Source organism: Hibiscus syriacus, unplaced genomic scaffold, assembly GCF_006381635.1.
Source record: "Hibiscus syriacus cultivar Baekdansim isolate YM2019G1 unplaced genomic scaffold, ASM638163v2 tig00117012_pilon, whole genome shotgun sequence".
NCBI classification, from domain to species: domain Eukaryota; kingdom Viridiplantae; phylum Streptophyta; class Magnoliopsida; order Malvales; family Malvaceae; genus Hibiscus; species Hibiscus syriacus.
Window position 1 is genome coordinate 610660 of NW_024063524.1, and position 18171 is coordinate 628830.

At 32.1% G+C, this 18171-nt stretch overlaps 1 protein-coding gene across 1 annotated transcript; it reads left to right on the forward strand.

Moving 5' to 3' along the window:
* The first annotated feature begins 5445 nt into the window (after nucleotides 1–5445).
* LOC120195413 (transcription factor bHLH121-like) lies at nucleotides 5446–7009 on the forward strand. Its single transcript, XM_039197449.1, has 3 exons — nucleotides 5446–5551; nucleotides 6245–6836; nucleotides 6916–7009. Exons 1-3 carry the CDS (start codon nucleotides 5446–5448, stop codon nucleotides 6956–6958), a joined length of 741 nt encoding a protein of 246 aa, XP_039053380.1. The 3' UTR covers nucleotides 6959–7009.
* Nucleotides 7010–18171: the final 11162 nt, after the last annotated feature.

An 18171-nucleotide genomic window follows, 5' to 3' on the forward strand; every position in this document is an offset into this window, starting at 1 on the left:
ATCTGTGCTTAGCATAAGGGATAACAGATTTGATAGCTCTCTGTATTGCTGTATCACCATCGGTGACAACTGAAATAGGCGATTTATTCATCATGGCTTCTAAAAAATTCTTTAGCACCCACTCGAAAGATTGGTACGTCTCGTTAGTGATTATGACAGTAGAAAACACAATTGTGTTATGGTGATGATTCACACCGACAATAGGAATAATTGGTCGACCATACAAATTATCTTTGCACACTGTGTCGATCGCAATTACATCACCGAAGCATGTGTAATCTGATCTCGATGTACAATCCGACCAAATAAGATTATGCAATGCCCTTGATTTGTCTACCGAGTATGTCATAAAAAACTCGGGATCATCATGTTTCTTATAATCAAAGTAAGCAATAAGCGTATTCACATCCCAATTAGAGATTTCCTTTGCTTTACCTCTTTGAAGTGTATTGTAGAGGTCTTTATGTGTAAATCCAATATTATGATAACCTCCTGCCTACTGCGTTAAATAGTTCATTACTTGCGAAGTGCCAACACCGACCTCTTTCAATGTTGTTGCCTCATAGATACCATCCTTACTTACAACTCTATTAGAACGCATAAATGGTGTCATAGCAGGTGTGCACAATGCATACAATGCATGATTATGTTTCTGATAAGACTTACTTACACCCACTGATTGTTTGTATTTGTTATTGAAACTACGACTCAAGCCTTGTATCTCGTTCTTGTGAGTGGCGTATGAGCACGTTGACGATCAACAATATTAACTTTGGATACTTAAAAACCTTCTTTGGAACAACAAAATTCTTGGTTCTTCACATTCCCTTCCATAACAAGCCTTGTTGTTCCCCGACGTGCACTAAAACTATGTTCCCGTACGAATCCCTTGTAAAAGTACCAAGCTTGATCACATGAAGAGAAGAGCTGACCAACCAATCTGTCATATTCATCAACAATATGTACTTCATGGCATTCCTCGTTTGGCTTAACATTATTTGATGCAGTATGATCCATATGGCAAAAATTTGGTTGTGCAAGTTTAGTGGTCCCAACAGGAGTTGATGGAGAGGGAAGTAAAGGTTCATAGAACAACATGTTTCAGTGGTGCTTTCAATAGGATAGGGTAGTTGAAGGGTGGGTACAACATTAATTTCGTAGGATATATTTAGGTATGTACAATAACTACAAAATTCAACTTTTATTACTTTAAAGTAATAGGTAAATTTACAATGTAAGTGGTAAAAATACACTTTTTAATGACAAAATTAGTAAACATAATTAAAAGTATCGATCCCAAAAACATCGAAACCTATAATTATAATGTAATAGGTAAATTTACAGTGTAAGAGGTATAAATATATCGGTTTAATTAAAAAATAGATCAACATAATGTATCGATACATTTTAAATTTGTGTCGATATTTTTTGTCCAGAATGAATGCCCAACGAGATGCACACATAAAGTGTCGATACATTTAAAATTGTATCGATCCTAAAAACATCGCAATCAATAATTATAATGTAATAGGTAAATTTACAATGTAACCGGTAAAAATATACCAGTTTTGTGAGAAAATAGGTCAATATAATGTATCGACACTTTTTAAATTTGTGTCAATACTTTTGGTCCAGAATGAATGCCTAAACAAGGTGCACACATAAAGTGTCGATACATTTTTTTAAAAGTATCGACCCCAAAAACATCGAAACCGATCATTATAATGTAATAGGTAAATTTACAATGTAATCGGTAGAAATATACCGATTAATTAGAAAATAGGTAAACATAATGTATGGACACTTTTTAAATTTGTGTCGATACTTGTTGTCCATAATGAATCCCCAAACGAGGTGCACGCATAAAGTGTCGATACATTTATTAAAAGTATCGATCCCAAAAACATCAAAACATATAATTATAATGTAATACGTAAATTTACAATGTAACCGGTAGAAATATACCGATTTAATTAGAAAATAGGTAATCATAATGTATAGACACTTTAAATTTGTTTCGATACTTTTTGTCCTAAATGAATGCCCAAACGAGGTGCACGTATAAAGTATCGATACATTTAAAATTGTATCGATCCTAAAAAACATCGAAACCGATAATTATACTGTAATAAGTAAATTTACAATATAACCGGTAGAAATATATTGGTTTAATTAGAAAATAGGTCAACATAATGTATCGACACTTGTTAAATTTGTGTCGATACTTTTGGTCCAGAATGAATGCCCAACGAGGTGCACGCATAAAGTGTCGATATATTTAAAATTGTATCGATCCCAAAAACATCAAAACCAATAATTATAATGTAATAAGTAAATTTACAATGTAACCAGTAGAAATATATCGGTTTAATAAAAAAATAGGTCAACATAATGTATCGACACTTGTTAAATTTCTGTCGATACTTTTTTAAAATTACTCTTGTTTTTTCCATCAATATTTATATGTTAAAACCGATACAAACCCCAAACAAAAAACCTAAACCTAAAGGCAGAAGAGAACTCGTCCACTCTGACAAATACCAGTGTTCATAATAGTTATGATCAGATCTTCAGGTAAATTTAGTGATATTTTTCTATAAATTAGGGTTTGAGATTTCCAAATTGGACTCTTTTTTCCTTAATGTGTTCGAAAGGCATGTTGTCGAAACCCTAATTTTTTAGAATTTAGTCTTTGAAAATAGGGGTTGGATTTTAAAGTTTGTTGTTTTCAACCTATTATAGGTTGAAAGTTCAATATTTGTTCGCGAAGATGATGGCCTTCAAATGGATCCCTAACGTATCAACATTGATATCCATCGAAAGCAACCAGTAAGTATCAATGTATTCATGTATTGTTGGAATGGTAATTGAATTAAAGTATTTAAAAACTTTTAATTGATTAGAAATTTCAAATCTCTACAGTCTGACTGAATGCCAAAAGATAAAGGAAGCTCATAATCATGTTGACTGCATAGCCAATAAAACCCCTTGCATGATCCAAATGGTAAGCTAGGAATTGGTAAGACAAGTTTCTTTTGAGGGTTTAGGGACTGAATCCCTCCAACGTAAGGAGTGCATGATTGAACATTACATAATAGTTGTATTCAGTTCTTGAAGAATTGTTCTTCATGTATATAAGGATAGTTGTAATAATATTCGTTCACATTTCGGGACCAAATAGTTAGATGCATGCAGTACCCTATATCCGCAAGGCAGAGCACAAGAAATCTTCCACTTAAAGATTTACCAACAGCGGTAGCTTCTGCTCTGCATGATGACCGAACATAGATTCAACTTTGCAATTATGCCTATACTGTTGAAGAGAACCTGCTGAATGATAGGATTTGCACACAACTGAAAGTTTTTATAGGAAATCCTGAGATCTCTGTTGCATAATTTAGTTAGTAGTTGGGTTAGGGTTTAAAATTCTCCCAGTTGTATGCAATCTATAATTCATAGGTTTCTTCAGCATGATAGGCATAATTGCAAAGTTGATTTAGGTCGGTCATCATGCAGAGCAGAAGCTACCGCTCTTGGTAAATCTTTAAGTGGCAGATTTCTTGTGCTCTTCCTAGCTTACCATTTGGACCCCTGAGTTTTATTGGCTATGCAGTTAACATGATTAACCTGGATAATCCCAATTACAAAACTGATTCCGGCCATGATTTGCGGGAGACTCTATTCTACAGATTGTTTGGCAAGGTTAAAGTATACTCCAAGTACCGGTTAAAAGTAAGCAATTTCTACATTGACACCCCATTGACGATTTCCTTTGCTTTACATCTTTCAAGTGCATTGTATATGTATTTGTGTAAATCCAACATTTTGATAACCCTTTTTGAGATTTGTATAAGTAATAGTTAAATTTACAAGGTACACGGTAAAATTATACCGTATAATGATAATATCATAAACTTTTATATATGTATCAATACTTTGTTATCTCAATATTTTAATTTCATATGAAGGCTATTACTTTTAAGTAATATTATACACGGGAGGCTCAAACGCACGCAAAATGTATGTATATATATATATATATATATATATATTCCATACTTATAATTCCGAACCTATTACTTTTTAGTAATAAGTTAATTGACAATGAAAACGGTTAAATTCATTCGATATCATGAAAATATAAGTAAACAATGTACAAGGTTCTAAGGCTCCATCAACTTTAACCACACACATATTATATATTCCATACTTATAATTTCAAAATCTATTACTACCAAGTAATAGATTAATTTTCAATGAAAATGGTTAAAGTCATTCGGTATCATTATAATATGCGTAAACAATTACCATGTTGATAAAACTTGATAACAAATCAAGTGATTAATCGGTTATGTTATCGTGGGATTCCTAATGGCTCCATCAATTTAAATTTTGTTAACATTTATTCCTAAGGTAAGTTTATCATAACTGATAATAAATTAAGTAAGTAATTACCTATTTTGTTATCTTCGGATTTCTACGGCCCCATCAGCTTTAATAATGCGCAACCTATTATGTACATAAGCGCTACTTAATATGTTATTATGCTTGATGTTTCCAGTAATTAACCGGTTATGTTATCCTTGGTAACATTTTAGGCGTTTACCTAATATGTTATTATGCTTGATAATGTTTCCAGTAATTAACCGGTTATGTTATCCTTGGTAACATTTTAGGCGTTTACCTAATATGTTGTAATAACAAATTAAGTAAATAACCTATTTTATTATATAAGCGCTACCTAAAATGTTATTGTGCTTGATAATATTAACGGTAATTAACCGGTTATGTTATCATTGGTAACATTTTATGCATTTACCTAATATGTTGTAATAACAAATTAAGTAATTAACCTATTTTATTATATAAGCGCTACCTATTACGTTATATAAGCGCTACCTGATATGTTATTGTGCTTGATAATATTAACGGTAATTAACCGGTTATGTTATCGGCTATATTTTTTTACCTCATTTTAAACAGGCCGATAACATAACCGGTTATTACCTTTTTTATTACCAACTCAATTAATATTTTGGTTAAATGATATAACATAATCGGCATCAATTTTAACTGATCACTTATTTAACCAGTCACGTCGTTTTTAGCTGTTTTTTAAGCGCTGAATTGCTGAACTTCCCAATTCAGGGAAAAAACTTTATTTTGGATCATCAGCTTCAATCTTAAGAACCAAGTATGAAACCCTATTTCGATCTATGGCTTCTCATGTGAGTGTAAATATTTCAGTGGATTGAGCATTTCAAACTCTAAACCCAGGTTTTTTATTTTCAATATTATTCTGTTCCACTTATGCCGTTTCATGTTTTTTTCACAGTTTAATATTCATTCATATTGTTGATTAAACTGAGATTACTACCAGTAGTGTTCTTTTTGTGGGTTATCAGTTGATATTCGTTGTTTAATTTTTGCAGACAAAAGCTAGAGATGGAAGTTAAGTATCCAATAGCTGCAATAAAAGTTCAGAAGGCAACCCGTGAAAAACTGAGGGACATATTGAATGAGCAGTTTCTTGAGTTGGGAAACACGCTTGGTAATTTATGACAGATTCATCGATTGTTTATTGCTGATAATTAATTATATGACATTGGGTTTGTAAATGTTACTAGGAAAACTCAGCATTTACAGTTGCTTAGAGGTTTTCATTGAGTTAGAGTAGAAACTACTGAACTCCGAAAACTCGGCCTTTCCGGCAGCTAAGAGGTTTTCATTGGGTTGGCAGAGTAACAACTGAACCAATGCAATGACATTTGATTATTGATTGATGCTCGTCTGATGCATTCGATTATTGTATATCGGTTGTGTGAATGCAAGCAGTTCAAGGTCGAGTTCAGAATATATACTTAACTTGGCTTACTTGAAAGCTGGTGGTAAATTTCCTGTAATTTGTTTCATGTTTTGATCACATAGCCTAAAAGTATTGCTTAAACTCTCACATGCTTTTCCATTTTTTTTCCTAATTGTATTTAATATATTTGGTGGCCTAAGGATGGCTTTTCCTAGAAACATTTAGCACAGTGAGTTGGGACCTTGATTGCAGCTTCTATTTCGTCTTTCGTCTGATCTAAAACAACATATATTCCATCTTTGTTTCAAAACTTTGGTTTCATTATAATTGGATTGATGTATTTACTCTTGCTTTCAATAAAGTTGTTCTGTTAGCTTGAATCAGACCTTGAAATTTCTGATCCTGCTTGTTCCTAATGCACTTGTTCTGGTATTGCAGGCCCGAATAGGCCTAAGAATGATAAAGCAACCATACTTGCAGATACGATCCAAATGCTTAAGGATTTAACTGCAGAAGTCAACAGGCTAAAGGCTGAGAATTCAGCACTAAATGAAGAATCGTGCGAGCTGACACAGGAAAAGAATGAACTGAGAGAAGAAAAGTCTTCTCTGAAAGCCGATATTGAAAACCTAACTGTTCAGTATCAGCAGGGATGTATGGTCATGTTCCCATGGACTGGTATGGATCCTTCAGGTGTCATGGCTCCACCTTATCCATATCCAGTACCTCTGCCTGTTGCTACGGGCCCAATTGCAATACACCACCCCTCATTGCAACCATATCCATTTTTAGGAAATCATAGTCACGGTGTGATTGCCAATCCCTGCTCAACATTCATGCCATATTCAACCAGCAGCAGTCCAGTTGAACAGCCATCATCCCAACGTACATATTCTTCCCACACTTCTAGCGAAAGGAATTTTGAAAGCAAATCGGTGGACTACAAAAGAGGAAGTAATAGAGATAGATGTGATGGCTCCAACAACTTCGTGACGGAACTTGAACTGCAAATACTTGGATCATCGACAAATGAGATTATTTTATCATCATCTTATAACCCATGTTACAAATTGCCGGGTGCTGAAAATTAATGTAATTGAATGTCATATGCAAGCTTTGTCGGCAGGAAAAAAGAAAGGCAAGGAAGCATAAAAGGAGAGAAGTATGGTGAGCGGTACCTCATTGAGCCGTTATTCTTCGTCTCGAGATGTAATACCCCAAATATCGGGTCAGTGACTATAGTGTAAGGATTTAAAAATTTGGTGGGTTAATTTGAATAAATTGAATAGTACAAGGATTTAATTAGGAAATTGTGTTTAAGACTAATTATTAAGAATGGAAGGATGGAGGGGCAATTTGGTCTTTTAGAAGAAATGAATTTAATATTCATTTTATTTGAGATATTTATTAAGGGTTGAATAGTAGAAAAAGGGAAAGAAAGCTCAAAATAACTTGGTTCTCTTTTTCTTCTTCTTCTCGTCGTCCCCGTGCCCTCTATAGCTAAAGGTAAGATTCATTCATGTTGGTTTTTCCTTTCGTTTATAGGTTGGTTTTAAAGCCTTAAGTGATATAGAAGCTTAAGGAAAGCTTAAGAGTGAATAAAACTAGAGATTAGTGATTTATTAGAGATTTAATAAAATGAGTTTTTAAGTGATTTGATGAAATAGAGTCAGTTATTGGAGTTTAAAGGCATATTTGACTTGTCAAAGAAGTAAATAAGAGATTTGGACCCTTAGAAGTGATTAAAAACATGTTTGGAATTTGGGTGTGATTCTTAGTTTTGAGTCTTCTTTGGAGATTTTGGATGTTATAAGGAGATTTATGGATGTAAGTTAGTTTGGATAAGTGATAATAAGATTAATAGTATGATTGGAGAAAAGTGTAAGAGATTTAGGTTGAATTTCTGTAAAATTCGAAGTAAAAGAGGTAAAATCTAGGTAAGGGTATCAGTATTGAAAAAACAATACTGATACTATAAGGCTAATTTGGAGGATTCAGATGACCAGTATTGATTCCGAGTTAAAGAAGTATTGATACTGAGATATAGGTATCGATACTAAGAGGAAGATATCGATACTGTAATCAGAAATGAAGTTCCAGAATGCTAAAATGGTATCGATATCGAAGTGGGTATCGATACCATAGAAGAGAAGTATTGATACCATAGGAGGGGTATCGATACTATTGAGTCTGAAATGTTAAGTTACAGTGAATCTTTAACAGAATTCGAAATTTATAGTGTCTTTAAGTATTATTACTTTGGATAAATGTTAGTAAGTATACTAACATCATATTTGAATGTGTTATTATGGATGCTTGTATATATTGTAATCAAGCTCTTGTGTCTACAGACCAAAGGCAAGAATAAAGTCACCGAATAGTCGAACTATATTTGGGCGTAATAGTGAGGCAAACCATGTGAGTGCTTTTATTATCTACTTATATGTTATGATAGTCATAGATACATTTTTCTTTAATGTATATGTTACATTTTACAATATCGACACCATGTGTGCAACCCATAGAATTCATAATGAGTTTATGAATAACCTTATCGGCACTATGTGTGCAACCCATGGAATTCATAATGACTTATGAATGACCGTATCGGCACTTAGGTGCAAATTTATGTACTATGCATTCTTATTCAACATATATTGGGAAAATAAAAGAAAATTTTAGATAAATATTGATTGATAAGTATGTTGGGCATACTAAATATGGTTTTGAAGGTTTTGGGAAAGAAACTTGGTTTACCAAACCAACTTTATGTATTATTATTATTTATACGTGCAATTTGATATTTTATGATATATTTATATTTTCATTTCACCTCATTGTTATTGTGCCTCACTAAGTATATATTTAGCGTGTGATTGATTTTCACATGTAGGTAAAAGTCAGGATTATAAGTAAGGAGTACAGAGCAACTCCAAACATCAAAGAATATAATACAATATCAGTAAGACATCCTATGATGAAATTTTGACTCAGTTTAGTGGCATGTGCTTATGAAAGTACTATTAGCTCTATTTAACTATTTTGGAAAACTAGTTTGTAACAGATTAACTGAATCATTTATGCTAATTTTAAATATGGATAATATGAACAAGTATTACAAATTTGAATAGACGTGTTTAATACATATATAATTGAAGAATGCCTTACAAACTATATTATCAAATTGGTTGATCTAAAGAATCAAAATTTTCTGGTTTGAAAATGCCGAAATTGTTTCAAAAGTCATGTGATATCTATGACTCTTGTACGAAAACGTGTACGGGAAATGGGTGTTACATTTATTGGTAACAGAGCTACATGTTTAGCCGTTTGTGGACATGAAATTAGTATTAATTTTGTTAAGAATGTATACATGTCACTAGGATGTTAAAATTTTACTGATAGTTGTATATATATATATTGTGATGATGCTTATTAAGGAGTAAAGTTACTCTTTACTAATATAAGATGATTTTGATTGTGTTTAGATGTCAGAAACTAAAGATAAAGATAAGAAAGTCGATAATGTTGAAAAGAAGGTTGATATTGAATTCGACCCAAAAAATCTGACATAACTTCAGTATCATGCCTTTGAATGGTAGAAGCTGCTAGGGATTTTCCTCCATTTTGTGGAAGAAATGCCCCAACGTTTAACGATGTTTCTATATTTGAGGAATCCATTAAAAAATTTGAATGAATTACAAGAGAAATTAAATCGGATGAAGATCCAGAGGAGATTTCTGAATCTAGTGATGACACTGAGGTTTCTTCAAGTAACCTTAAATAATTGAGAAATATTTAAGTTAAGTATTAAATAGTTTAAAGTATTATTAAGTTGAGTAAGAGGAAATGAGGGAGCAGTAAATACGTTGTCTACCAAAAGTTTAAAGAAATCTGAGTTATTAATGACTCAAATGATTATGAGTTTGTATGAGAATATATGTTAAGTTTTAGGGATTGGATAGAGTTACCTTTTGAAGGTAAATTTGCGAAAGTGGATTGTCTACCTATTTCATGCTACAATGAATTAATGCTGAGATTGAGGTTGACTCGTGAGGACTTGAAAAGTGTCAAGTTCGTAATGATAGAAAAAGAGTAAAATTGTTTACTAGTGTAATTTTAGCATTAACTGCTATGAAGTTATTGCTACGAAGTTGTCAAGTCTTCTTATTAAATGATGTGGATATTTAGCCTTTCATAGTTGAGAGGGAAAATGTTTTAACTGCTCGAGAATATTTTCAATGGATCCGGAAAAGTTACACGGATTACCTCCAGAGAGAAATAAGAAGTTTTATAATAAATGTATTCTATTCAACTTGATCTCAAGTGATATGATAGTGGTAAACCCTATAGGTCATAGTGTAAGGGTGAGTTTGATATGTAGTAAATATCTGATAAAGATTCAAGGGGCTATGTTCCCTGTGAATCTGAGGGAATTATCATTTGACAAGTTTGAGATCATAATGGGTATGGATTGGTGTCTCGCCTTATGGTTGGGTTGTTGTCTTAAGAAGCAATTATTTCATAAAGATACAGAGGATTTGGAAATTTTAATTATTTGAGGAAAATCAAAATCATCGCCCAATGTGATATCATCAATTATTGTGAAGAAATGATGTTAGAAAGATGTATAGTTTTCTGATGAATTTCATGGGTTACCTCCAGATCGAGAGGTGGAATTCAAGATTGATGGTTATTAGGGTATTGAGCATGTTTCTATGGGTTTATATCGAATGGAATTGATCGAGTTAAGAGAACTAGAGGCTCAATTACAAGAGCTGATTGCTCAAGGTTTCATCAGACCTAGTGTTTCACCTTGGGGAATATTTGTGTTATTGGCTAAAAGAAGTTGAATCTATGTAGTTATGAATAGTTTAACGACAGTCAAAGGAGGTAACAATAAAAATAACAAGTATCCTCTTCCGATGATTGTTGATATGTTTGATCAAAAAAAGGCACAACAATGTTCTCTAAGATAGACCTTCGATCAGGATACCACCAATTAATGATTAGGAGGGGGATATTCCAAAGACAACTTTTCAGACTTGGTATGGACATTACGAGTTGTGGATATGCCATTTGGTTTTAATAATTTTCTTGTAACATTTATGGATTTGATGAAAAAAGTATTTCAATCTTATTTGGATAAATTTGTGATGGTATTTATTGGTGATATTTTGTTGTATTCAAAGTTGAGAGAGGAACATGATGCTCATCTTTGTATCGTTCTTCAGATTATTCAAGAGAAGAAGTGTATGCCAAACTATTCAAATCTGAACTCTGGTCAGCTTTAAGAAAATATGTGTGCTTATGCAAAAAGGTAAAGTTATGGCCTATGCCTTGATAAAGTTAAAGACTAATAGGAGGAATTATCTTACGCATGATTTAGAGTTGGTGGCAATCGAGTTTGCTTTAAAGATTTGATGCCATTATATGTATGGTGAGCGGTGCTATGATTATACAAATCACAAGAGCCTAAAGTATTTGTTGACCCAACAAGAGCTGAACCTCATACATAAAAGATGGATAGAGATTTTAAAGGATTATGATGTGATCATTGATTATCACCCAGGGAAGGTATATGTTATTACAGATATAGTTAGTCGGAAAACCTTTTCAATTTTGCAAGCTATGGATGTGCGATTAGTGGTGAAAGAAATGGAACTGTTGGTTGGATTAAAGATAAAGCCGATATTTTTAGTCTGGATAAAAGAATTACAAAGGAAAGACGAAAACTTCTTCGTAAAAATTGCACAAATAGAAAATGATGAGGTTAAGGATATTTAAGGTCAGGTTTGATGGATGTTTATATTATTGTGGGAGATTTTGTATTTTCGACGATAAAGATCTAAATATGGATATTATTTTTGGGGCATTAAGTCAGTTGACTATGCATTCAGGTGGAAACAAGATGTACCAAGTTTTAAAGAGTCGGTTTGGTGGTCTGGTTTGAAAAGAGCCATCATGGAAATTGTGGCAAAGTGTCTGACGTACCAATGGAGGAAAGCTAAATGTCAAGTATCTTCCAGATTGTTTCAATAGATCTCGATTCATGAATGTAAAGGGGAAACAAGTCACTGTGGGTTTTGTTATAAGGCTACCTTTGACACCTGACAAGAAAACTAATATGGGTGTTTGTTGATAGATTTACCATGTTAGCTCACTTCATTTTGGTACTAACATATTATTTTATGGAAAATATGATGATTTATGCATATAAAAGATAGTTTGGCTGCATGGAGTGCCAGTATCTATCATATCCAAAAGAGATCTAAGATTCACTTCAAGATTTTGGAAATTCTTGCATAAAGCTTTGGATACTCAATTAAATTTCAGTACAATCTTTCATACGTAGACGGATGGTCAGTCGGAGTGTAATATTCAGATATTGAAATATATGTTGAGGGTATGTGTGATTGATTTCAAGGGATCATGGGAAAAAATATTTTTACCTTTAGCAGAAATTGCCTACAACAACAATTATCAATTGAACGTCAAGATGGCTCCATTCGAAGCTTTATATGGGAGAAAATGCCGAACACCATAAATTGGTTTGAGTTAAAAGATCAGAATATGGTTCGCTCTGATTTATTGAAAGAGGTTGAGGATAAAGTAAAGATAATTCAAGACAACCTCAAGATGACATCTGATCTGCACAAGTTTTACAAAGACTTGAAGCGAAAGAAGATTGAATTTCAAGAAAGTGATAGTTATTCTGAAAGTATAGCCTTGGAAGAATTTTCTTAAGATGATTTCTTTAGTTAAAGTGCTTTGGTAAAAGCTAAAGTCTTAAAATTCGAGGACAAATTTTCTTAAGGGAGAGAATTGTAATACCCCAAATATCAAGTCAGTGACTATATTGTAAGGATTAAAATTTTTGGTGGGTTAATTTGAATAAATGAATAGTACAAGGATTTAATTAGGAAATTGTGTTTAAGACTAATTATTAAGAATGGAAAGATGTAGGGAAATTTGGTCTTTTAGAAGGAAATGAATTTAATATTAATTTTATTTGGGATATTTATTAAGTGTTAAATAGTGGAAAAAGGGAAAGAAAACTGAAATTAACTTGGTTCTCTTTTTTTTCTCGTTCCTGTCGTCCGCGTGCCCTTCATAGCCAAAGGTAAGATTTCTTCATGTTGACTTTTTCTTTCGTTTATGGATTGGTTTTGAAGCCTTAAGTAATATAGAAGCTTAAGGAAAGCTTAAGAGTTAATAAAACTAAGAAATTTGTGATTTATTAGAGATTTAATTAAATGAGTTTTTAAGTGATTTGATAAAATAGGGTGAGTTATATGAGTTTAAAGGCCCTTAGAAGTGATTAAAAATGTTTGTTTGGAATTTTGGTGTGATTCTTAGTTTTGAGATTTCTTTGGAGATTTTGGTTATTATAAGGAGATTTATGGATGTAATTTAGTTTGGATAAATGATAATAAGATTAATGGTGTGATTGGAGAAAAGAGTAAGAGATTTAGATGGAATTTGCGTAAAATTCAAAGTAAAATAGGTAAACTCTAGGTAAGGGTATCGGTACTGAAAGAACAATACCGATATTATAAGGCTAAATTGGAGGATTCAGATGAACAGTGTCGATACTGAATTAAAGAAGTATCGATACCAAGAGAAAGGTATCAATATTGTAATCAGAAATGAAATTTCAGAATGATAAAATGGTATCAATACCGAAGTAGGTATCGGTACCATAGAAGAGAATTATCGATACCATAGGAGGGGTATCGATACTATTCAGTCTGAAATGTTGTTATAGTGAATTTTTAACAGAATTCGAAATTTATAGTGCTTTTAATATTATTACTTTCGAGAAATGTTAGTAAGTATACTAACATCATATTTGAAGTGTAATTATTGATGTTTGTGTAGATCGTAATCAAACTCCTAAGTCTAGTAGACTAATAGGCAATGATAAAGTCACCAAATAGTCGGACTACAATTGGGTATAATAGTGAGGCAAATCAGGTGATTACCTTTATTATGTACTTATATGTTATGATAGTCATAGATATATTTTTATTTAATGTATAAGTTACATTTTATAGTATCGGTACTATGTGTGCAACCTACATAATTCATAATGAGTTTATGAATGACAGTATCGCCACTTAGGTGAAAATTTATGTACTATGCATTGTCATTCAACATATATTGGGCAAAAAAAAAAAGAATTTGGATAAATATTGATTGATAAAATGTTGGGCATACTAAATATGGCTTCGTAGGTTTTGGGAAAGAAACTTGGTTTACCAAGCCAACTTTAAGTATTATTAATATTTATACGTGTAAATTGATATTTTATGATATACTTATATTTTGATTTCACCTCATTGTTATTGTGTCTCACTAAGTATATACTTAGCGTGTAATTGATTTTTCACATGTAGGTAAAAGCCAAGATTATAAATTAGGAGTACAGAGCAACACCAAGCATCAAGGAATATAATACAATATCAGTAAGACATCCTATGATGAAATTTTGACTCAGTTTAGTGGCATGTGCTTATGAAAGTACAATTAGCTCTATTTTGGAAAACTGGTTTGTAATAGATTAACTAAATCCTTTTATGCAAATTTTAATATGGATAATATGAACAAGTATTACAAATTTGAATAAACGTGTTTAATATATATATATATATATATATATATATATATGTATATAATTGAATAATGTCTTACAAACCATATTATCAAATTGTTTGATCTAAAGAAATAAAAATTTCTTATTTTTAAATACTTAAATTGTTTCAAAAGACATGTAACATCTGTGACTAGTGTACGGATATATATACAGGAAATGAGTGTTATACGATATCTTCAGGACAACTCCTCTAACAGTGTATATGATATTTCAAAGTCCAAGTGAATGTTAGTATACCAAACTAACATGTTTTTACAATAACACCCCTAGATCATAACATTCTGATTTCAGCTTAAAACGTCTATTTTATGCTTGCTGCCAGACTCATTTGGCACTTGGAGGGCATTCCTATATGACTTGAAAACAAAAACTCTTAATAATTTTTCCTCATAGGTTTACTTGACAGATTCTTATAACTTGTCTTAAACCATCAGTAGTGTAATCACCATTTTTCATATACTAAATATCATAACCCCAAATATATTCAGACCCCAAACTAGCCCAAAATTTAAATCTAGGACCCAACCCGGATCCAATCCAGGACCCAACCCAGTCCAAACACTATGCCTGAGCTCACCATACCCTATTACCTCGTGCCTGCCACCAGTTATGGCCACCATACCGCTCCAATCAAAGCCTGACATACCACCATACCCTATACCATGTCAATAATCATGCCGAGAATCACCAAATACAAGATTTTCTCTACCAAATGTATTTGTTTATTGGGATTTTATTTTTGATGTAAGGGATATATAACCCATGAAAAACAAAAATATACACAGAGGGACAGAAACATTTGGGCAGAAATAACAAAAGAAATTCCACAAGTTTTCTTAAGTAATTATCTTTAAGGTATTGTAATGTGTGTGTTGTTTCTTTCTCTCCTGTTCTATACTAGTTCTAGGATAAAAACGAACCCATGAAAAACAAAAATATACACAGAGGGACAGAAACATTTGGGCAGAAATAACAAAAGAAATTCCACAAGTTTTCTTAAGTAATTATCTTTAAGGTATTGTAATGTGTGTGTTGTTTTCTTTTCTCTCCTGTTCTATACTAGTTCTAGGATAAAAACGAAAATAAAATAGATAGGGGTTGAGAGTTACCTTACTACCTTTAAGTGTTCTTCGGGTAGCACCGTCGTTGAGGAGATGCTAGGTTAGTTATCGATGAATTAAGGTTGCTAGACCACTGCGTCGGGTGGTTGTTTCGGGGATGGGTTCTGATTCGAGAAGAGGAAATCGAATGGGTTTTATGAAGTGGTTTGGATAGTATTCCTACAGCGGGTAGGATATAAACTAGAGGAGAATGGCCACCCAAATAGGGTGGCCGAATGGTGGTTAGTTGTGGCCAAATGGTGGGTTGGCCACCGTGCGTGAAGAGCGACAAGGGAATTAGGTTAGGTTTTCACCAAGGTCAGTTGGCGATGGGTTTTATGGCATCGATGGTCGATTCTCAAGGGAGTGGCCACCCGCGTGTGGTGGCCTGAGTGAAGGCTTTAGTTTTCTGGGGGTGAACTACCGTCGTGAGTTGAGGGAGAAAGGAAAGGGGAGATGAGAGTTAGGGATTTTAGTTTTTATTTTCGGGGAGAAATGAAATCTTGAAAGGGGGAAACTGTTGATATTTTAGGATTTTTGGGTAAATCACGCTAAGGTCCCTAGACCTTTAGCGTGTTTCGCGTTATGGTCACAAGTTTAGAGTTAAATCACCCTTTTGGTCCTTTCTATTTAAGGTGGTTCGATTTCAGTAACTTTTTAGGGTTAATCGAGCCTTAAGTCCTAGTTTTAGCGCGTTTATGTTTTGGTCATCATTTCCTTTTATTTTCTAAGATTCACGAAATAGATGCATGCTTTTATATTATTTAAATTTAGTCATTTGTTGGATGTATTATTTTTGTTCGAAATTGGTTACTGATATTTATGTTATTCCATTTTAGTCTTATAGTTATGGTTTTATTATGATTATGGTGCTTCTATTTTCTTATTTTCTTGTTTCATGCTTGATATTTGTTTATTAATGTTTAGGATCCTAAGGTTACTATATATTTATTGTTATCACTATGTAATGAGTAGATTCATATGCATATTGTTTATGTGTACCATTAAGTATGTTTTATGTTTTAGATATTTATTTTTCTTGTATTATTATATATTATTTTTTACATAATATTATATACATACCATGGTATCAATATTATATTTTACATTTTCATTATATTTTAGAATAAATATTATTTTCTTTGTTTAATATCATTTTAAAAAAATATATGTATATATATATAATAAAATAAAGTTAAAAATAACCCTAATATTGTTTTTAATCCATATGTGCATTTATATTTTTTCTCTAAGTGCTTCAATGTATCATATTTTATTTTGTTTAAAAACCTAATTAGCATAACTTAACCGATTACATAATTGGATTAAAGGTAGTATTTATTTATTTTAAAATATTAAAAAGGGACAATCTTAAGACAACTAGATATCCTTTTATGATATTTTAAAATAAATAAATACCCCACTAGAAAAATCTAAAAAAATTGATTTCATTTAAAATTAATTAATTTTTAAGGGAAAAGGAAATATTCACTATTTTACACTTATCAAGACAATTTGCTAATTTTATTAGGGATTAAGTCTCGATATTTTTAAATAATTGAACATCCCTTATCTTTTCTAATAATATAATTAGAATTAATGGGTTTAATTTATTTCTTTGGTAGAATAAAAATTATTTGAATATTGAATCCTTAGGAAAAATTATTATATTTCTTTTATTTCAGTTGGAAAGTAATTTAGGGAGTATTTTCTCTTCAATTGGAAATATGGAAATATTTTCTATTTTCCTTAGAATTTTTGTTCTATAATATGTTATGGTTGAATTCGAAATAATGGAATCGTGATTTAAATATGTATTTGAATTGTTAGATTTCTACTGTTTAGAGACAATATATAATCTATTGGTACCAATTTTGGGCATTATGGGGGTATGTATCCTTTCTCACACATAATCGACCCCCGAACTCTTTTTATTACTAAAAATAAATTTATGGTTATACATGGATCGTAGCATCTTTTAAAATGATGTTTTACTTAAAAACTCTTTTAAAAGAAAACTTTTGGGTATTCGACCTACCTAACCTAAAAGGTCGATAGTTACTCCAAAACATTTTTTTTCTTAAAAACTCTTTTAAAATAAGTTGAGACTCATCGTATCGCCGAAAATCAATTACGACAGCTTGGCGACTCCACTGGGGACTTAGAGTGTCAAGCCTTAAATCGATTATATTGTCTCCATTGTTAGAAATTGAGAAGTTGATTTCATTTAATTTACGTTTCCTTTGATTCCTTTCAATCATTATTTAATTTTATATTTTTGTATACTAATGTGTGCATTTAATTGATTTTCAAATATTAAAGTCTTGGATTCGCTTTAGTTCGTTTTTGTGTGGTTGTTTGTCAGAGGTTTGATAATTTCTCCTCATACACGACACTTGAATTGCATAAATAAGCTCTATACCCGAGCTCTTCCTTTTGAGTGGGAGTGAAAGCGACGTCTTCGTGTGAATTTATTTCCATGTCAGACCTAGAAAGTAGTTTATGGGGTTCATATGCCCTATGTTTTCGTGAGCATTTATTCTCCGTGTCAGGCATAGGGAAATGTTCCCTCGAATTGATCTTAATCTGCTTAAGCCAATAATGGTGAG